Source organism: Seriola lalandi, unplaced genomic scaffold, assembly GCF_002814215.2.
Source record: "Seriola lalandi dorsalis isolate HSWRI2012SDOR001 ecotype SW California unplaced genomic scaffold, Sedor1 jcf7180002054736, whole genome shotgun sequence".
Taxonomy (NCBI): domain Eukaryota; kingdom Metazoa; phylum Chordata; class Actinopteri; order Carangiformes; family Carangidae; genus Seriola; species Seriola lalandi.
In genome coordinates this window covers 642,904-665,658 of record NW_019525289.1, presented here as the reverse complement: position 1 = coordinate 665,658, position 22,755 = coordinate 642,904, and the positions used below count along the sequence as shown (strand labels likewise).

At 41.5% G+C, this 22,755-nt stretch overlaps 1 protein-coding gene across 11 annotated transcripts in view; it reads right to left on the bottom strand.

Annotated features, from left to right (window-relative positions):
- The window catches only part of pard3ab (par-3 family cell polarity regulator alpha, b), a 243,006-nt gene that overhangs the window by 49,552 nt on the left and 170,699 nt on the right, over nt 1-22,755 (bottom strand). For all 11 annotated transcript variants that reach the window (XM_023424526.2, XM_087178806.1, XM_087178812.1 and 8 more), the window contains 2 exons: nt 16,463-16,591; nt 9,033-9,314 (listed from right to left, as the gene is read on the bottom strand). In XM_023424526.2, the coding sequence (XP_023280294.1) occupies nt 9,033-9,314; nt 16,463-16,591 (411 nt within the window). The remainder of the gene's footprint in view (nt 1-9,032; nt 9,315-16,462; nt 16,592-22,755) is intronic.

Here is a 22,755-nt window from a genome sequence, read left to right as displayed (position 1 = left end):
ACAAAAGGTCAGGTAAATTAGAACTTCCCTGACGCTGCCTTCAGGTTTCCTATATTGTACGACAGTCTTACTTGAGTCATAGCTTTTATTTTGAAAGAACTGAATCAGATCTCATATTGGAGATACTGTACGTGTAGAACATAAACAGATGTCACATTATTTGAGTTAAGCCTGCACACTGAATTTTGTGACCTACATGTAATGCCAAAGACAACACCTGACCTCGTCTCCACAAACCATAACTTGTGAATGTATCAGTTAATTAATCAGTTACATAAAATTACCAGAGAGCAGCTGAATGCATCCTCTTACCTGCTGGATGATGAACCTCTGCAGTGCTGCATATCACAAATATTACATCATCGGTCAACATGCAGCTCATTGTGTTTGCATTAGGCCTGCAGAAAGCGTCAATCCATAAACTAAGACATGTTCAATTCACCAACAAGGCTGGATTTCCTACAGGGCAAAGACGGCATCTACTGTGGTCTTTTCATTAATTGCAAATCTTTTTAAGGATTATGCACCACAAAAGCACAATATTAACAAAGGCGGGTTCTGCATTATTAACTATTCTTGCAGCCCTGTCCCATAAAAGGAGCCTTGAATCAATATCAAGTCTTCAGATCTTTATTATTTTAGTTCATAGTAAGTGTTTCTCAATAAGGTTGTATTTAATGACCACATATATTTTTGCAGAACCGGAGCACTGGTTAGTTTCTGGGTCTGCAGGCAAAGTGTAGCTGACATTTGTGGTCTGCCGTGTTCACTTGGAGACTACAGGGTGCACACACAACATGCCCACCCAGATTAGGTGGAAGCTAGATTGGGTGTCAATAGGGGCCAAACAGTTGGGATGCAGATGTAGCTAGCTTCAGAGGCAGTATCTTGAATCTCTCCAGCCACCTACTGCTGATGAGATGAGTTTTCTCAGGTGCAAAAAAGTTCAAGTACGTCTGTGTTGTGTAGATGTCTTCCACCCGGAGGCCAAACATGGTGGCAGCTGATCAAAATTCTGTCCGTGCTCCCATCACCAGACTGTGGATTCAGCATTCAAAAGCGACAATTTCAGGCAGTCACAATGACCCTCAAAACAGAGATGTCCCCCAAGCTGTAGTAAGACAACCTGTTCTGCTCAGTGAGCGGCGAGAACACACATTCACATTCTGCACAGCAGTGAAAGCCAACGTCTCGTCTGCGGGCCTATTCGCACATTACGAGCCAGAGAGTGGAGCAGCTGAGACGCAGAGAAAAGCTGCCGAGCTTGATTTTTCTCAGGTCTTTAACGGTCGGGGAGAAGGGGAGAAGTCACAGCTGTGATTTCCTCCAACTCCAGGTTAGTCTGGCAGGAGAAAAAAAAAAAAGCGAACAAGCAAACCACTTTTCCACACAGTTTTCCAGCTGAATAGTTCACTTTATGTACTTGGCTTTAAAATTGAATTTGTCAGACTTTGAGCCCCACAGAAAATGAAAACAAAGTCTTAGCTTGAATCTCTGTTTAAATACAGAGAAAACAGAGTTTTGAAAGCTGATTCTGTGGATTCAACAAGATTTTGCACAGCAGCAGCATCTTAATCAGAGCTGGTCCTGTTCTGTGGGAAATTAACCGTTGTAGAACATGACATGATAATGTGTTAAATCATCAAACAGGGCAGACGCCTGTTAATGTGAAAACAGAGGAGATAAACAGATTGAGAAACGCTTTAAGGTCAGATGTGTGGGATTAGATAAACATGGGAATGAGAGTGAAAAACAACACGGATGATGTCTGTTAGTAAGTGGATTATGGGGGATAATGAGAAAGAAAGGTTTTTTTTTCCCGTTGATCCCATCATACAGTGTAAAATACTGGCACCTACTGTTTTGGCCTTAGTTTGTAAATCCAAGAAAATTATATCTAAACTTGTAGTCTTTTAAATCTCTGTCTGTACTTGACACGGTGTGTGTTTGTGTGTGTGTTTGTGAGTATGTGCGAGTTCTGGATACTCCTCTGTTCATGTTTCTAGTTTGGTCTTTGTGTTTTACATGCCTGATGCCAAACTGGGGCTTCTGTCGGGAGACCCGGAGGCCCCTAAATGGACAGGAATGTTGGATTAGCTGCATGTTTACTCAACACTGAAAGGGTGTGATTGAATTAATCGTTAAGTAAAGAGCAATGCAGCAACTTACTATTCATGTGCTGGCTACAAACAGTCTTTAGGTTTCCAACCAAGGTTGATTTAACATTCACACAATTAGTTTGTGGTAATTAACTATCAACTTAAAGTTTTTGCCTGGTGGTATGTCCCACTGAAGCACAAAATAAACTGAAATGATAAATGCCTTAGGCCACATGGACAGTGTGGGAAAACTTCACACTCAACATCTGACATGTTATGACCATGTACTGAATGTGTTAGCAAACAGTTGTCTATTTAAATGTCTAGCAGACTCAGAGTACCATTGGCATTCACATGTTTGTCATGTCATGTTTCTGGACACCTGATGAATCTCAGTCCAATATTAAAGGACTAGTGTGTAAGATTTAGGAGGATCTATGGAAAAGGAATATAATATTCATAATTATATCTTCATTAGTGTATAATCACCTGACACTGAGAATCATTGTGTTTTTGTTAGCTTAGAACGAGCCCTTCATATCTACATAGGAAGTGGGTCCCCCTTCCACAGAGCCCGCCATGTTGTACCACCATATTTCTACAGTAGCCCACTATGGACAAACCAAACACCGGCTCAAGGGGTATATGTTTTCACATTATGTTACGTTCCATTATGTGAGTGTGTCTACATTACCTCCTGTGTCTTTACATTATGTTAATGCCACCGTAGGTTCTTGGAAAAGGAGGGGAGGCAATCTGCAACCTCACCATGAGATGCCACTAAATCCTACACACTGGTCCTTTAACTCTTCTTTTAGCCCTGTTTTGGTCTCCTCACCTGAGGGAAATATTTGGCTCTTCAACTGCTGGAAGAGCCAAACTGCAAGTGCTCCAGTGTGTTCACCAGCCAGTTTCTAGCTTTGTCTGCCTGCAGTTTGGGGCTGGGCAGGAGCGTAGTCAGTTTATCAGAGCTTGTTTGCTCAAAACAGCTGCAATGGATGGAAACAATGTTGATAAGAATGAAGTATGGTGGGCAAAAACGTAAACACTAAGCTAAAAGAGGCTAAAAAGGTGCATAGAGCTGAGAGGGACTCCAGTTTAATGATTCTAATGACAAGCAACCCCTTTTGACTTAATTAATCAAATCACGCTTATATAATGCATATTCCTACATAAATCCATGTTTTAATCAAATTACCATAAACTAAGTAACACACAGTGAAACCGAGTGCAGATGCTGTTTCAGGATAGGAGGCACTGATCCATTTCTGGGGCTGCAGGCAAAATATATCATAGCTGCCATGTATACTCAGAGAAGGGAATGTATGCACAATGTACAGGAAAGTTGGAAGAACAGGGGGTCAACAGGAACCCATGGCTCATTTTTCCCCCCAGGGTTCCCTCACAGGTTAATCCAGCCCTCACAGAATCTTACATGAGGCGGGAGATTTGTGTTTACTGCATGCGGCTGCATATACCTGCCATCATTCTGTGGCTCACCCACACACCCACACACCCACCCACCCACACACACACACACACACAAATCCACAGAAACACACACCTTTGAGTTGTCACTCTCACTCGTCTACATTTCCAGCAAATACACATGTGCTTGTGAACAAAGTGGCTGCCATCTAAACATAGCAAGGAATGACACAAGCACCGGCGCAGATACACACTATTAAACAGTTCCTGCACACAGCATGCATGAAGTGTAAATGCGCACGTGCGCACACACGCACAAACGCGCGCAAACACACACACACACACACACACACACACACAAACACAAACACAAACACAAACACACACACACACACACACACACACACACCACCTTATCGGCCTGCGAAAAGCTGCAAGGCGACTGCTGTCTGTTTGTTTGTCGGCGTTGCTGTTTCTGGTGTGTTTGTGATACAACACGACCGCGCTCGCTCCCTCTGAGGCCCCTTTATTCCCCCGGTGGAGATGAAATGTAATGGAGCCGATTCAATAAGAGCGCTGCCTCCTCGGGAAACGCGGAGAATCAAATCACACCAAATCCCTCAGAGCCTTCCCAGCATTCACTGCTGCCTTGTAGCTGGGAGGGGAATAAAACAATGGTGGCTAATTCACTTGGCTCTCTGCGTGCACTTACACCCACAAAACAGGGATGGAGTGTGATACAGAAGTGTTGAGGGCTAATAAAGGTATTCGACAACACGCTGGACTGCTTCACAATATGTTTTTAGTGAATGCAGCTAATCAACACCTGAGAAACATGAATGATTACTGGAACTGGCAAAACATTCTCTGGACGTTGTCTGCTGTGACTTATACATCTACTTCTACATTTTATTTCCTATTTTAGGGAATTTAGGAAAAACAACACTGACAAATGCCAGCAGATGACAATCATACACTCTGGGACCTCAGTGAGGAATATTTTTGTAGCTGTAATGATGGGAAAACATGGGGGAGATAAAAACACTCAGCTCTGGACAATATTTTGCTTGGCAGGGAGAAAGAAAGACCACCAGTGTCCCAGCAGCAAGGTTATGCAATTTGGTTGGGAGCCAAAACAGAAACACTTAAAAAGAGACTGTTTGCAACCTGATAGTACACCGTACCACCTACGCAACGCAACACAACCACAACATCTTGTGCTTCTGAATAAACATCCACATCTTCCAATTTACTGTCTTGTTCAAATAAGCAGCTCTGAACATAAACAAGAGACATCGTCTACGAAGAAACAACGTCTCATCCTGAAAGTAAATGTTACGGAGCGGACTCTAGAAGAAAGAGCTAAATGTTGTTTCAGGACCGGCTGAGCACACAGTCCTCATGGTCATGGTTCTTTAAAGCAAAGGAAATGGCAAACTGTTCCCAAAGGCCTCTGAAGCTCCTTCAAGCCCCTTTTAGTTGTTTTCTGTTTTTAAACCTCCGCAGTTAAATTGAAATTTCTGACAGTGCGATGTCTGAAGGAAAAAAAGAAGCAATTAAAAATGAATTCCACTGGATATTTATGCAGCTGCATGTTTTGTTTTTTTTCGTTTCCCCTAAGACTGCTAAAGCACCACGATGCTAAGAAAGTGCAATTGTACATTTTACAGCCCCAGGAGGAATTGAGAGACCACAGGGCTGGACTGATTCTGCTCTCCTCATTTAGAGACTCAAGAAAAGGTTTTGGCCGTGTTGCTCAGAAGGTTGTGTCAGTGTCGGGGTTAGTTTGGAAGTTTGGATAACATGCTTCAGGAAGATGATGGTAACAATGTTGATGATTCTTATCGTTAGTAGCAGTTGTACTGAGAGTATGACAGCAATTAAGGGTTGTGGGAGCAGCATCAAAGGCAGTTTTGCCTGTTGTGATATATTTAAGCCTGGATTACTCTCCTTCTGTAGTCAAATGTAGAGCAGTTGTGATCCAGATTCTGGACATGGTAAATGCATTGTTAATGCCATGGTTGTATCTCATCTAGACCATTGTAATGCATTATATTCCTGTCACAACCAAATGTCCATACAACATTTACAAAATGGTGCAGTGTTAGGCAACAACGCTCTTAACTAAATCCACAAAATATGAACAATCTTCCAATTTTACATGCACTAATCTGACACCATCCAGCCCAAATATTTCTTTGCTTGATATACAATATTATCTCTGGCACGCTATCATGAAAAATATCGCAATATTCTATATTATAGAATATCAGCCCAAGCCTTCCACTTACAACTATAGCCTGTGTGGAGCTGGTTACCGCACCCCAGAGTCTCAATCTGCTGATGAAGATTCACACTCAATTTCTGAATAGATAAATATTATAGTATTTACTGTTTGATACAAGTCTTAATAGAACCTGTTTGTAAGTTGAGGAGCTCTGAATTGCTTCATTAGCTGCTAGCATTTTTTTTCATCAGGGCAGTTATGACTACATGCAGTCAGGGTCCTGAGGCTTTGGATTAGTTTTCCTGAGGGTCGCTACTGAAAACACACTTATGTTTTTTATGTTGTCTCTCATGCAGTTTTTTGTATTTTAAAGCATTGTTACTGTGTGCATGTGTTTATGTTGTGTTGTGTGCTTTGCTATGCATTTTCCATTCATCACTGTTTTAAATTGTGCTTGTGTTTGCAGTTGGAAGCCCTGCGTAACCTTCTTATGATATGTGTAATATAAATAAACATAGTTATTATTATATAATATTCTAAAGCTTACAAATCTCTCTGCTGCAGCCGGGGCCCCTTCCATTTGAGTCTGAGTCATAATCTTGTGACAATCACAACATGGCAGCGCTAACAAGACGACCATACAAACACAAATGTAAAACCGTGACAATTTGAAAGCCATATCATGCTTGATTTGGGTCATGAACTGGGCATAAAAAACATTAAGCGCCACAGACTCAGCCAGTTAAACTGATCTGACGCACAGAGCATCACCCTCAGTAGCGAGCTGACTCAAACGAAATCCCAAACTGTTTAAGTTTCAACTTAAGTGTTAGTGTAGGAAAAAAAAGTTTCTAGGGACATGTTGCTTTGATCAAATCTCCACAGTCTTAAAGCTCTGATATCAGCTCATGCTGCCATTCGAATCCCACAATAACAAACACTCCCGCCGTCGGGTGACTCTCCCTCCTGCCATGGCAGGGTCTAATTCACTTCCTGTTCAGTAGAGGGAAGAAAGGCAGACAGGACACAGGAAGCACACTTCCTGGTTCTCTCAGGAGGTATATTTTTCTTACTGTGTCCCTGGCACCTATACTGCTGTAATCAAAGCCTCCTAAACAGAGCCAGCATTTCACCTCTGGGGCAGCATGGTTAGCCATGAGCAGCTGATATACAGTGTGAAAAGTAACACCGAACAGCTGTGTTCATAACCACATAAAGAACATTATTCAGGCAGAACATTTTTTTGTGCTCTCAAAGGCCGCAGTCCAACCAAAGCCAAACATAAGTAAGACCTGTTGCTGATATTAATCGAGAAGACCAATATTGCCTCTGCCTAATTTCTTTGTGGTGGAAGAAAATTAAATGCAATAATGAGACATGTCTCTGAGGACCTGTGGAGCAGTTAGCCAAAGCCTGGAGTGCAATGAAATGCACTACTGAAGTTAAACGGTCATGGTTATCCATTTCAGGGCTGCAACTACTGAATACTTAATTGTTGAATAATGCATTCATTATTTTTCAGACCAACTAATTCATCATTTTACCTGTCGATGTAAACAGTCAAGAGGCTCATCACAGGTTCCCACTGCCAAGGATGATATCTTGTTTTTGTCCAACCAACACTCTAAAAATTCAATTCAATTCAATTCAATAAAATATATAAATAAATATTTGCAAACACGGGACTAGTTAACACTTTAAATGTGCTGCTGTTGTTGTTGTTGTTGTTGTTTTGGGCTTTAGGGTGGAAGCTCTCCTGTAAAACATGTTCACCCCAAAGAGGTATACAACTAAAACCAATCACATACTAGACTGAGGGAGACAAAAAAGAAATAGATTGCTTATGTGGTTATTGAATTGAGCTATAAACTTTAATAAGATGATGATTAGAGTCTAAATCATGAGTGAATTCCCTCTCTTAATTAAATAAAACTCTAAAACTGTAATATTATCTTCTGTTGTGCATGTGCATACCTCAACGCAGTACTGCATCCAGGGATACAAAAAAAAGAAGAAAAAAAAAAAATCATACACTGACAACAGCAGCACCATGAATTATGAATCAATACGAGCTACAGCACTCTTGAAGTACACACAGGCTGCCGGGGCCATCTGGGGATGCGTGAAAACCACGACTAAGACAAACCCATTCATTCAGCCGTGGATGTACCCGCCTGCAACGCCTGTGTTTCTGCTGCGCTGCAGGCTTCCCTCGATTGGCTTCGAGTTTCCCAAATCCATCTTGGGGCCACGAAACTCAACATTCATTGATCGGGGGAGGATTTGGGAGCAACTCAGCATGGACCTGCAGTGCCGACAACTACTGCTGCTGCTGCTGCTGCTGTTGACAAGACGCAGGCTTTTAGAAGATTCAGGCTTTTACTTGGCTGGCTGTCACTGCAGTGGACTTTGCATTGGTATTTAAGTTTCATAACGCCGCTTGGCTGCTGTAAATGAAGAGAAAGCAAGTGCACAGTGGAAAAGGATCTCAGTGCCAGCCCAAAGTGATTATTCTAAGTGAGTGACAGCTGTCAATCATGGGCTCAGACGGAATACATTCACAGAAAGGCAGCGAAATGCAGCAAAGTGAAAAGGCAGCAACGAGGTGAAATCAACAAGAGAATGAAAGACAGAGAGAAAGAAAGGTAGAAAAGGTCAAGCGGGGCAGAAAGAGAGACAGGTATTCAAAGGTTTTCCATTCACTCACTACCTCCCCAGAGTAATTCCACCCCCACCCCCCCGAGACTGGCGCATTGTGTCTAGCAGTCGGCGGGCTGACATTTACCACCTGCCTTCTGTTGCTGTGATTATTTTCTCCTCCAGGTGTGATAGCCAGCCTGCCATCTCTGCGCAATAATGCTGCCTCAGAGTTACGAGAGCTGGGAATGCGAGGTGGAATCGGGCCCCCAGACAGACCTTTTCCCTGAAAATACCACCACTGGGCTGTGGTTCGGAATTGGGAGGCAAAAAGGTTGCTGAACTGTGAATGGCAGCCCGTGACCCGGTCTGAACGGAAATGGCATCTTGAATGGGAATGTGACTCCAGTGGAATTCATTAGTGTCACCAGGTAATTAATTCATCTTTTTTCCCAGGGAAGACAGTCGGTAAGTAAAGGAAAATAAATGTGACGCGGGTCTGCAGCTGAGGAGTTTGTTTTTAAAATAAGAAGTCACAAAACTTTATAAAAAAAAAAAAAAAAAAAGAAAGGAAAATTGACCCCTCGCATCAAGCTCTAAGAAAAGAAATCTAGAAACAAATGCATTAAATCCACTCCTACCTGTCTGCAGATGGAGGCCGGTCATTGCGAGCTTTGCTGACTTGGGTGTAGAGGGAATCGGAGTGCTGCTGCTGGTGGTGTGGATGGATGTAGGGGTATTCGTCTCGGGGGCTGTGGGGTCGGCTGTGACCGCTGTCCACGGAGCTGTTCAGGGGGTTGATTCCGGCGTACGTGTGCTCCTCCTCAGAGGACCTCTCCGGCGTGCGGCTTATGTCCAGAATCTCGGCGTAGTCCCGTTCCCTGGCCTGTCGCTCTCTCAGCTCCCTGGTCTTGGCCTGGATCCTGGTGAAGAAGATGATGGAGGACACGTTGATGCTAAAAGTCTAGATTTCCTGGCTGAAACTTCCATACTAAGTCCAAATAAATACGGTCCTGTGTAGCTTGGGGCCATCTCTATTAAAAATGTTTGCAGTTTTTGAACTGTACTGCATTCTGTTGTTATGTTACCAAATTCCTCCATGTGTTATTATTACATTCATGTATCCAGGACTATCAAATACACCTGTGTATTATTGTGTTATCCTTGGCAAGCATTCTGCAAATGCTGCCTTTTGTTGTAAAGAAAATTGGCCAGAAAATGTAACATTTACAGTTAATTTACTTTCAGATGAGAGTCCTTTCCATATTGACTTGACCATGGGGAGACTGACAGAAGAATAAGCCTGAGTTTGGTCATTTTAAATATTATAAGAGAGTTGTATTTTATTATACAAACATTTCAAGGTCTGAAATAGTCTCATTTGTCAAAGTTCAGTGGAATGAAAAGTAAAGAGGTTCTGTCATCCTGAGCTACAGCACCTCTTGTAAGTGACATTAAAGGGCTATTGCAAACATATATTTTTATATACTATATTTATATATTGATAACAGCACAATAATAGCAACATAAAAGAAATACTATTGCAGGATACAGGCAGAAAAAAAAATGATGTAAACATATTATATTACATATTTAGCGCTGCACAGGTGAAACCTTTATGTTGCTAAAGCTTTGTACACATGCTGTAAATCTCAGGTGTCACACTAACAAAACACCAGACGCACCGCTGCAACATCTGCAAGTGATTGTTTACTGTGCCTTTTTAGCTTTCCATTACAGAAAAGAGAGAAGATGTGGAGTCTATTATTTATGCTTTTTTTCCCCAATGAATAATACCATAAACAATGCATAATAGTGTCTCGCCCCCTCAACACCTCGAACAAAGAAAGCACTTTGTATTCAGAGTGCTGCTAATGTATAGCTGCTACCCTTTTCTCTCTGTGTCTCTCAAACACACACACACACACACACACACGTCTGACACCTTTCTGTCTCACACACAGAAGAACCAAAACACACAGAAATCATACGTACACTCTTTCTCTTTAGGCCATTATCTTGTGAATAACTGGCAACACCATTTTCTACAGCAGGGGGACTACCTATTGCGCAGCCCCATAATTACAGCCATGCCAATTATCAGAGCTTTACAACTACCAATTATCATACTGCTCTCTTTTCTCCAGGCCCCTTTTTAATGGCAGCGAGAAAGCGAATGGGACAGCCGCAGTGGTGGCGAGGTAGGGGGTGCAACTTCACTGAACACACAGCGGGCTGAAATCTGAAATGCTTCCTCCAGAAAATTTGCATGCTGTGCATAACGAAACAATAAGTCTGATAAGGAGAGTTCCCCATTGGAGGGAGCACAATGTGAATTAAAAGAACAGAAATGAGAGGGATTACTTTAAAACACCTAAATAAGGCTGCTAATGAACTTGATGACTAACAGCTCCCCACTGAATCTGGACAGGGGTAACAATCTTTTTTAGCAAAATGTACACTTACTCCGACAACTCAACCTATGTCAGATGAAAGCTTTGGGATTTGCACACTGCGTCTGTACTATTTGTGGACTCAGCAATTATCTAATGGCGCAGAAGGAAGCAGGGCCCTTGAGGGATCTATCTTTAAACCCAGAGGAAAAACAGTGTTTTCCATCAGAGAAAGCAGCAGCAGGAGTGGGAGCAGCTACTGATTGTATACACAAGCACAGTGGCTGATAAGATAAGGCCAGACATACCAATCCAGCCGCCTGGCCTTCGCCGTGCAGACCCCATTCCATAACGAGGCCCTGGACGGGGTCAACGGGGCCAGTTTCTGAGTGAGGAAGGATGCAGCTTTGAACCAGTTGTGTTATGTGACAAAGGACACAATCTGAAATCTAAAGAGTTGAAGTACCGAACAAACGGCAAGGACGGAAACCTACAAACATGCCTGAAATACAGTATATGCACTGTATTTTATTGTCCATTGATCTGTTGGTCAATGGATAGGTTTTGGTTCAGGTTTGTTTCAGTTTGGTTATACTCTTAACATTTTCATATTGACAATCACAGTTAATTATACTTATTAAAACAGTTTACAATAACCAACTTTAAAGGGGCTATTAGTAAGTTTTGTTTGCTGCCAAACGTGGTTTCTTGCCGGGAGCAGGTGGTGGTGATTGACAATTAACGAGAGCTTCAGCCATCGTTGTGTTTACAAGACAAGAGGTTATAACGCGTACTCTGAGCAGCAGGTTACAGAGAGTCACTATCGGAAAGTGACGAGACATGTCGGGGCTAGCTGGTTAGCATGCTAACTTCATTAGAAGAACAGACACCATAGAGACAAGAGATAACATTGGCGTTGCTTTCTACCGATGGAGACAGCTGAACTTGTAACGTTTCTTCCAGACTGGTAAGTAAACAGCTGCTAATGCTAATGTTAGCTATGCAGCAATAGCAAAGCTTACAAATAGCTCCTTCAAAGGAATACACACACACACACACAAAAAAATCATTTTGTTGTAAGTATTAAACACACACTCTGTTGGGTTGAATTTACTGTCATCCACTCTCAATGTCTGCTGTCAAAAACAATAGATTTTTCTACCAAAATATTGATAAATATACATTTTGCATTCATCACTAGCATGTTAGCAGTCACCACCTACACTACATTAGCAGACAAAGTGAACAGTTAGCAATTAGCGACAATTGGAAGCTGTGTAACAGTCATATTTTTTGGGGAAAACTTAAGAACGTACTGAGGGTGGAAAAGTAGATTATGGTTGTCTCTGAAAATCGTTCTTTGCAGTGGATCTGTGCCACCACTAGAATCCATTGTAACTGGTTTGAATCCTGGATGTCTACAGCTGCCATCCTTCACTAACACTTCAAAATTTTAAAACTTTTTCGAGCCACCTTTAACGCATGCAGGAAGTAAGTGTTAACAGGAGTATTCCTTTGAGACAAAATCAGACAAAGTCTCTATCTATGTCAATATGACAAGCACTTAACAAGCAATGTGGCTAAAACTGTTCCACAAATACAATTACGTTGATTGAAACGGGTGAGGAAGGAAAACCACACTTGGCCTAATCATTAACCTCTCAGTCCCAAAATATTTGCGTAAGGGAAACCCTGTTTTCTCTAACGACTAACCTTGATGAGAGATGAAAATACTCTCAGCATGAAGGGTAAATGGGAAAAAAAAAAAGAGCAACAGGAGAGGTACGAAGAGAGTCAGACGTTAAACAAAGGAAAGTGCAGAGCAGAAAGAGAGGGAGAGAAAGCATATAAAAGGGGAGAGAACCGGCAGGATGGCACATTATGGTAGAAGAAAGGTGTTTGACGAGTGACCTTTCTACCACATCGAGTCAGAACAATTGTCCATTATGTGCTATTCTACCCGCTGTGTAATAAACCTTCCTATGCTGACATAACTGATAGACCACAGAGAAAGGCAGGAAGTACATGAAGGGAGAAGGTCCAGCAGGATAAGATGGCTGCTGAAAATCCTTTTTGGATTGATATCTGTAAATGTTTCATGGTTTGGAGGACGAAATTTTAGCCACTTTTGAAGCACTTGCTGTGTTCTTCAAGGGGAATATTGCAGGGATTTGATAATTCATATGGGTCAACCCAGCTATGCAGAAGCAAATTTGGACATTTTTAAGAACGCAACATTTCTCTGTTGCATGCCATGGTAAGGAACCACGAGAATACATTTTACATTAGAAGAGCTGATGCTGAGCAGCAGCGACTGGGTCAAGGGAAGTTCACTGGGACAAATGACTTGGTATACTGTGCAGAACAGTGGCTGCCTCTTAAAACACACACTGGATTCATACAGGGCCTGATGTGTTCAGTGTTGTGTGCTTTGTGTACAGATAGCTCTGGCAAAAGAGAGTGTTATGTTGGCTCAATTTTTTTGCCACAATACAGGCCAATATCATCTGGCAACCCACTGTGTTGGCCAATCAAACAGGTGCAATCACACATGCCAGGTAGAATACCTTGCAGTTTCTACTGTAGCATGTTGCATTGTCCAAAGCAAAGCTTAGGATAGTACAGCAGCATTAGCATTAGCCAACACCTTAATTTTACTAAAGAAAATAAGGTAGTGAGAACTAGAGATACTGTATGTACTAAAATAGCTGTGAATGTTTCCAATCAATACACAGCAACTATCTGATTCAGGCCAAACACATTATCATATACAGTACATTGATGTCAACACTGAAGCATCACTTCCATACTGTATATGCATGTTTATGTGCTCTTCAAATGACCATGCATTACCCCCTTGCAAACATCAGTGCACTGTCTGAGCTGTCTGTTTAGATTTGTTTGTCTCAGTTGGGGTGGGAGTCCACTGGGACATGACACTTAAACCATGTGATCCATCTAGTCAATCACAGCTGGATTAACCATAGCCTCTGGCAGTCGCCAATCAATAGACGCTCTGCAGCGAGGTGCCAAAGCTCCCAGCTGAACCCTTGCGAGGAGCAGCTCGGCGAAATGCAGCTAACTGGATTGTTGTTTAACGCCGAAGGAGCCATGGTCCTCCACAGTCCTCTACAGTCCTCCACAGTCCTCCACAGTCCTCTGTGGGATCTCCCCGTCAATATCAGTGCATCTCAGCTAATGGTTAAATCCAAATGAGAGAGAAGTGTGCTTGTGCTTTTCAGGTGCTCAGGGAGGTGGGGCACGCTTGGTTGGAGTGAGTCAAACACCCCACCCTGAACATTATAATTATTGCATTGATTTAAAGAACTACTGTCAGACAATCCCCAGATACTTCCTGCTCTGTAAATGCTCAGAGTTCCTACGTGCATTTAGCTGATTTTTGGTTTCTCATCCCGCCTTGTGCCCGATTTCCCTTTGCTCTTTCTTGCCCTGAGTGCTTTACATGACAAAACCACTACACACTAACAAACAAAACAAAACTGAAATGTGAAAAATAACTGACCCACCCACTTCTCAGCTCTTGCAGAGGCAAAAGAAGAAAAAGAAGACGACACAGGTGTAAAATGACAGTCTCTACTTCTCTACACTACTTTGTGTAATAACAGGTATTACCATATCTGATACAAACCGATTTACGTCACATAGCCTACTCCAGCATGTAGTGGCATTCAGTTCATTTACATCATGTGCTGAAGGTTTAAATGAACCCAGATTACAGATAATATTCAATTTAATGACACGAGAAGGAAACTTGAGATTGAAAAGCTTCACATCTTGAAGGATACACAAAAGGGAAAATGTAATCGACTTTAATCTACTATGAATTCAGAATGTAACCGCAAAAAGTACAACTGAGTCCACTGTATCCTGACAACACTGTAAAACTGCACAATGAGTTGAATGAAGGTAGAAAAGGGAACATGTTATCTGTGCTGCTCATGCCTGAAATAACACAGTAGTAGTAGTCCAGAGGTCCACAATGGTCGCAGCTCCATCATGGTAATAAATGCATGTGACTTCAATATTTGAGGACAGGAAATAACAGACAAGTTACAGATCGGATTAACATACAAAGAGACCATTCTGAACTTTTAACGATACCCGGCGTAACAAACCAAATCATCTGACGTGGCATTTGCGTTAACCTAATGCCAATTAAAAATAAAGACGAGGCTATTATCATATTATTGGACTATCTGCTCTGCAGGCGTAAAGAAAGAATTACAAACCAAATTTTCATAACGAGCAACTGAGGGGAGTAATGACTCCTGCCCCTACACCAAGAGCATGGGAATTAATTAGCTGGCAGGGCTGTAATGGCCTTGGCATTTATAAACCGCTGCCCCCAAAAATATTGGCATGGTGCCCGTCTGACATTTAGTTTGGTGGAAAGAGAGGGAGACGGAGAAGCAGTGAGACATGATGTCTCAGGGCTGTTTGGTTTTGAGAAACCACCTGATAACAGCAATCAGAAATTATGTTTTGTTATCGGTATCTGCTCTTTTTAAAAAAAAAAATAAAAAGGTATTTGAATTTATTAAACTATTAAAACACAGCTATTAAATATATAGAACATACCCTGTTATTTAGTCTATAAAACATAGTAGAGGGAATTCATTCACTCTGATTGTTATGCAGGATTAAAAACACTGAACTGTGGTCACGACCTCCTTGTTTCCCTCATCATGCTGTTAGTAGTAGCAGCCATAACTCGGGTACAACATCCCTGTCCATATACTTCTGTGTACTTTTGGTCTTTCCAATTAAGGGAATTCTTACAGTATACAATGATATTTTAGACAATAATTTGCTTCCAACATTGCAGCAACAGTCTGGGTAAGGCCCTTTTTTGGTTTTCTAATTACAATGCCCAAGAACACTAAATGAGGTCCATGGAGGAATATTTTGTTTTTGGTCTGCACTGAGCCCTGACCTCAAACCCCATCATAAGCCATTTGGGATGAAGAGAAACTCAGATTATGAGCCAGGCCAACATCAGTGGCTAATATCACTAATTCCCCTGTGGCTGAATGGGAGCAAAATCCCTGCAGCAGGTTCCAAAAGTCTTGTGCAAAGGCTTCCTAGCAAATTAACCGCCTGTGTTTTTTTTTTTTTGGAAACACATTTTCAACAATTCGTTTTCTTTTTTGGATGAAACATTGTCCGTATACTTTTGGCCACATGCTGCATATTAACTGATATATATCAAAGCAGGGAGCAGTACCAGAGGCTTTACAAGCCTTAGCCAAAATTAATTTTGTCGTCCACTAGTTTGAGCATTTCAGCTTTAATGAGTCGAGATAAGGAAGGCTAAGAGAGGCAAAGGAGGGCAGACAACATAGAAGCTTTAATTTGGATTTGCACTTTTGGAGCTGTGATCAAGGCTATTAAAACACATGGATTTTTTCGCTTGAAAACATTGTGAGTGATCCCCAAGAGCAAATACGAGTTATTTTATTCACTTGTGCTTCACTTTGATTCTTATAGCTCAGTAGAGCTGCAAGATTATGACAATTTGTAACCTGTTTGACATTGGATCCCAGAGTAACAAAGGACATGGGGGTCCAGAGACAAAAGGAGCTACACTCCCTGCGACACCTGCAGCACAGAACTAAATGTAACAGCATTCAGCAGGAGCTACATCATCAAGACCTTACCTCTCCTGCTCCATCCTCATCTTCATTGTCTCCTCCTCAGAAACCTGCGTCTCCTCAGGCCTCCATTTGCTGGAGCCTTTACGATCCATCTTTTCGCCCGGCCGCTCATCCTTTCGGTGCTTCCCAAACCTGCAACATAAAAACATGCCAAATTAATACCTGTTTGGTATACCTATGCAGCTATAATGTGAGGTTTAACTACAGTTTAACTTAAGACTCTGGTGTGGATTAGAGAGTTATAACAGAATGATTTCAAGGAAAATCTTTTAGATAATCTAAAACTAAGAGATTCACCTATTATTACCTGAAGTGAACCAGCAGGTTTGCTGATAAAATGCAAGACATTACTCTTAAACCACACTGCTGTCAGCCAGAACCTTGACGGTACCCCCCCAACTGAAAATGTTGTCTGCGATCACACACACACACACAAAAAAAAAAAACACCCCGCAGGTTTGATCGAGCCCTCAAATGAACCATCTGAAAAAGTACTTCTAACAACTTCAAACCCAATTCAGTTCGTTTAAAGTTGGGAGTGGTAAACGAAGAAGGCGTAGACGCGGCCCCATCACAGTAATTATATTCATAGGGAGGGAGTGACGCTTAACGAAATAGGAGCCATTGCAGAGATATTTCAGCTTGATTGACTCAGTATAAAGCTGCAGCCTGTTGAAGAAATGACTTTGGCACCGCGCTCGCTTCCACAATGAACCTCCATGATTATTCACAGGGAAATTGGTCCGCAGAGAATATCCACGACTTCTAAAGAGACAACGTGTGTGTGCGTGTGTGTGTGCGCGTGTGTGTGTGTTAATGACACAGACAGAGGACAGTGAACAAGAGAGAAAAAGAATGAACTTGCGCAAGAGAAACTCAATGAATGAAACATTAAAATCAGGAACTAAACTGCTGTGAAGAATACAAAGCCAAGCCCAAGAGGTGTGTGTTTTGAGTGTGTGTGTTTGTGTGAGTGTGTGAAAGTGACAGAAGAAAGAGAGACAAAGTTAAAAAAAAAAAAAAAAGGAAAGATAAAAAAGTAGGTGAAGGAAAGTGAAAGTCACAAGATCAAAAGCAAACCAAAGAAGTGAAAGAGTGGAGTGTGAGAGAAAAAGTGTAAATTGACTTGATATGAGGCAGAGAGAGAGAGAGAGAGAGAGAGAGAAAAAAGAGGAAAATACACTGAGATGTGAGGGGTGTGTGTGTGTGTGTGTATGTATGTGTGCATCGAAAGCGATGCAGAAGAAAGAGAATTGAAAACAAGGAATATAAAGTAAATCAATGAGAGAAACACAGGAAGAAAAGAACAAAAACAAGCAAATGAATCTGCAGAGAAAACTCATTGGTGCGAGAGTGTAGGAGTGTGTGAAACACTGAGAAACAAAACAGAAAGAAGTAAACAACATGGCATGGGAAGAAAAAAGGTGAGAGGCAAAAAAAAAAAAGAATGAATGGGAGAGTGAGAGAAAAGAACTGTACAATATTGGGTGTGAAAAACCAACAGTTGACATGGGGAAAATGGAAATGGATGATAGTAATGAAGAGAAAGTGACTAAAGAATTTATTTGTGTGTGTGAATTAAAGCCAGACTGAACCAAGAATGAGACAAACATAATGAATCAGTCTAGAAAATAAAAACGGCCCGTGACCCATACCAGGAAAAAAAGGAATAAAATGTCCTCTCGTTAAGTATTTTGGTCATTTGATCATCACTGCCTTCTACGCACAGTGTGCCGTTGTCTCAGCGTGGGGCTTTTGATTAAAATTCATGCTAATATTAAATTGAATCCAAGATGATCACAGACAGCATGTGATATGTACTGTCAATGGCACAATAACTAGCTCACAAGTGTCCATAAATTTGTTTCTCTTTTTGTCCATGAGACATTTAAATGTCTCTTGGCAACTCTACTACTGAATACAGCTACTAAAATTATTCCTCAGGTGTCATAGCGAGTAAAAACCCTTAAATGACAACAGATCCTGATGCTGTGGAGTGTATAAAAGACAAAGTGAGAAAAAGCGAGAGATAGGAACGAGGAGGGGAAACTGCAGTGTGGGCGGGGGGAGGCCCAGAGACTAAGGTCCATTACCTGATTAATTTAACTGCGGCCGTCTGAAAGAGTGACGGCTTGCTGTTAATGCTAAGAGCAGGAGCGATCTATCACAGAAAGAGACGGTTGACACTTTGTCTCTCCACACCACTAACTTTCATTAACAGCCCCTTAAAAAACAACCCAACTCTCCTTGTCACACACAAACACACACACACACACACACACACACACACACACACACACACACACACACACACACACACACACACACACACACACACACACACACACACACAGCAAGATTTATGACTGAATGGGAAAACTTTGAAGAGGAGACAGAGTATTAACCATGACACCAGGGCATTTAATAATCTTATATTCCAGGCACAGTTAGGCCCGCCTTGTCTTGTGAGCCCGGCGCCATTGATAATGAGGCCTTGACAGGTTTCTGTGGTTTCAAACGACAACTTCAAAATGTCAAGGATTCAGCTAATTCAATTCAGCAGACCACCCATGTGTCACTGCTAATCCGTTCAATAGCACAAAAAGGGAAAACAACTGGTGTTGTGGGCAGTTTTGGGAAGCGTACCGGATATGCAACACGGCTGAGAGGTCGCTTAAGCTGAGATGTCAGTACAGCACAAAGTGGTGAATTTAAGATAAATTGTAGAAAGGCTGCCCCTAAAATAAGATCACTGTATGATGGCATACATGAAAATGTCAAGGATACCAGTGATAAATGCAGGAATTTCCTACCTTCATTGACCATTTTTAATGGGCTATTTGCCAGTTTTCTATGTTGCCAAATGTTGTTTGTAGCGCGAGCAAGTGGTTGTGATGGTCACTTGCTGAGAGCTTCAGCCATCATTGTGTTTACCATACAAGAGGTTGTAATACGCCCTCTGAGCAGCACTTCTTCCTCAGGACTGACTGGACGCTACAGTGACCCGCTATCTGAAAGTGACAAGATGGCCCAGCTAGACCGGAGCTAGCTAGTTGGCATGGTAACTTCAGTAGACGTAAATAAGTGATAGAAATAAAAGCAAAACATGAGTTAACATTGACGTTACTTTCCACCATTGGACACAGCTCTTGGTGAGTAAAGGAATGAATAATGTTTCTTCTAGACAGGTAAGTAAACAGGTGTAAATGCTGATGTTGGCTATGTAGCGACAGCAAAAATTTACATATATCGCCTTTAAATTATGACACCTAGCGTTCCAAAATTATCACTTGGAGAAAGTTATTGAATTCATTTACCATCCTGCCATAAAATGTTATTGAATGAAACCTTTTTCGAAAACCAGTTTTCCACAGTTAAATCAGAAATACAAAAAAAGGTTATTACATTTTTGAAATGAGCAGCTACAATTAAGAATGACAGTAACTTAAAATTGCCAAATGTGAAACATCACAATTTGTTTTTTACATAACCGGAACAAAGACAGCAACAGAATGCTAAAAGGATTGTGTACTAAATAACGCATACTAAACATTAGCATGTCGACAAGCTAACTGCGTAGGTTCATATGCTACTGTTACCATACTAACATGCTAATATTGACACTGAGCTGAAGGTACAGCTAAGCCAAAGTACACCTGGTGATGAGTAGGTCCATCTTAACTTATCTTATCTCATCATTTTTCAGCATTAGAGTCTCATTTCTCATTGGCCATGTCTTTATTTATAGGCACAGTCTTCATTACATGCATGAAGTGAAATTAAACAACTATATCAGCAGCTTAGATCTGTAAGTGGCAAGGATTCAGCTCACCGCTTAACAAAGGTAAATGGACCATGATTTTTTTTTTATCTTGCAGACAATGCATTTCTATCTTGCTGAGGTCAAGTGAACAGAGCGTGGCGCATCAATGTCCCTCAATCCTTGACAAATCTGTCCTCAAACAAGTTCAGACTCAAAAAAAATTTAAGTGAGAGGTTTTTGGAAAAACCCAACGGCGTGAACGGTCAAAAAACAGATCATGACAACACATCATGAAGCTTGTCACAGCGTGAGCCTTTTCTGAGTTCAGGCTTGTTCACTTGTTCATGGCAGTACACGCACACACACACACACACACACACACACACACACACACTGAGACACACACTAAAACCACTGCAAAATTAGCGCAGTCCTCGAATTTCTGGGCAGCGACCATCTTTGCAGATGCCAAGCTAACAGACTGGGTGTTGCTTCTGAGTCCAAGTGATGATCAGAGAGAGAGAGAGAGAGACACAGAGAGAGAAAGGGAGGGAGGGAGAGAGAGAGATGGCTACAGAGTTGGCAGGCTGTTACGTTGGCAGGGGTTGATGGTAATGAGGCTTTGATTGGGACTGAGTGTGAGGCCTACGAGACATGAGAGGGTCAGGCGGTGGCAGCTCTGTTGATCACACACGCACACACACACTCTTCTGACTTCTACAGGCCTCCCACTCCTGATCCATCCCTCCTACATGCAAACACACATCAAAGTACAAGCTCCCTGACACTCCTGCACCGAACGCCTTCACTCATTCACACACACACACACACACACACACACACACACTCACTGACTCAAACACACGACACCCATCGGGAGCTCTTGACACGCTGTAGAGCCACTCGGGGGGAACTAACTTGCTCACATCACATTTGGTCGTGTGAGAGGGCTCCATTTTTATAGGCTTTTATAACGTCGTTCTCGACACATCCACCCTCTTTGGTTTGGGGCCAGCACACACTCATGCATGCTGTTTCATCGTGACATGTTGACACCGACACAAGTCAAACATGCAAATACTGACTAACTTTTTCTTTCCTTTTAGTAACATGTTTGTTGCTAGGTGCTCACCACCGTGCTGTTTGCTAAACTGTAGCTCCCTCATATTATCCGTCAGTCAAACAATGCAGGTTTTAATGGGATGTGTTTTTCTGTCAATGCTATTCTGAGCATCTTAATGTGGCGCAATACGACATGACACAAAAAGGTGAAATAAAAACTATGACTACTACTATGAAAAATATTCCTATAGGGTAAGCTCAGGGGTAGTGTTACATGAAAGCCATAAAAAGTCATCTGTCCGAGGCGAAGACGCAAGACCTGATGACAATCATATATAATCGTTCATAATTTAATTGTAATAGTCTAATCCTGTAAAACTGCATCGTTCATATTTGCCTGTTTAGGCCAAGTGGCAGCCTCCGGGGCTGAAAAATGAAGCCAACGTGGACGTGTCAAAAACTGCAGTTCCATGAATGGCCCCTTGAGGCCGTCTCCATAAATGAGTCAATCCCCATAGACTCCCATGTTAGAATGAAAAATGGCTGCATGGTTGGTGTTTCTGTTCATGTTTTCTCTCCATGCCCTTATAAATGCATAATGACTAATGTGTTTGTATGTTAAATTTTATTGTGATCAACTTGTTTTTGAAAATAAAATGCTATTAAATAGTTTCATTATCATTAAAAATTTAAATTAAGGGGTAAGAATAGAGTTTTTGCAACAAGAAAGTTTATCCCAACTTATTTAGTTCAAGAGCAAACCACAATGTAAACACTGGAACACTAAGTGATAAACATGCCTGGATAATTGGTTTATACATTATATATGTTAAATAATACAACATAGGACATATACCAGAAATTATGTTTTTGTTTTCAGTGGCTCTCATAGCAAGGATTTGAAAAGTGAGGTCTATTAATAATAAAGTTTTCCCAATATATTGCTCATGAATATTAAGTTTTGCAAGTAATAGGAAATAATAGTTTGTTTGCTTTACAAGGTGAATGTGCAACTAACCAACAATCAGTTCTCTTAAAAGCAAAATGGCTTAAATAATTCCAATAAATCTTGACATTGCTACAATATTTAAAGAGATAAATAACAGTGTTTGTTCCGAAATAGAAATATTGGACAAGTCAGTCAGCTAAATGTGAGCAAATAAAGTCCTTGTGAAGAATACAGTATTTGAGGGGAATTATGTTTATTCTTAACAAACCAGAAATATTAACCGCATCACTTCCTGTGAGCCAGATGAATTTCTCTGGTTAAAATCTACCTGACCTTCATTTGCTCTGAATGTTGAAGCTTTCACGAACTAACATGGATCACTGAGTCAATCTGTGATGGATTATTCCTTTAAGTTGAGTTCGTGATCCAGACTAGACACACAGATGGGGCTGGACATATCTCACATCATTATTCTGGAGCGCACAGCTGTCTCTGCCAGTAAACACTGGGCGCAGATCAAAC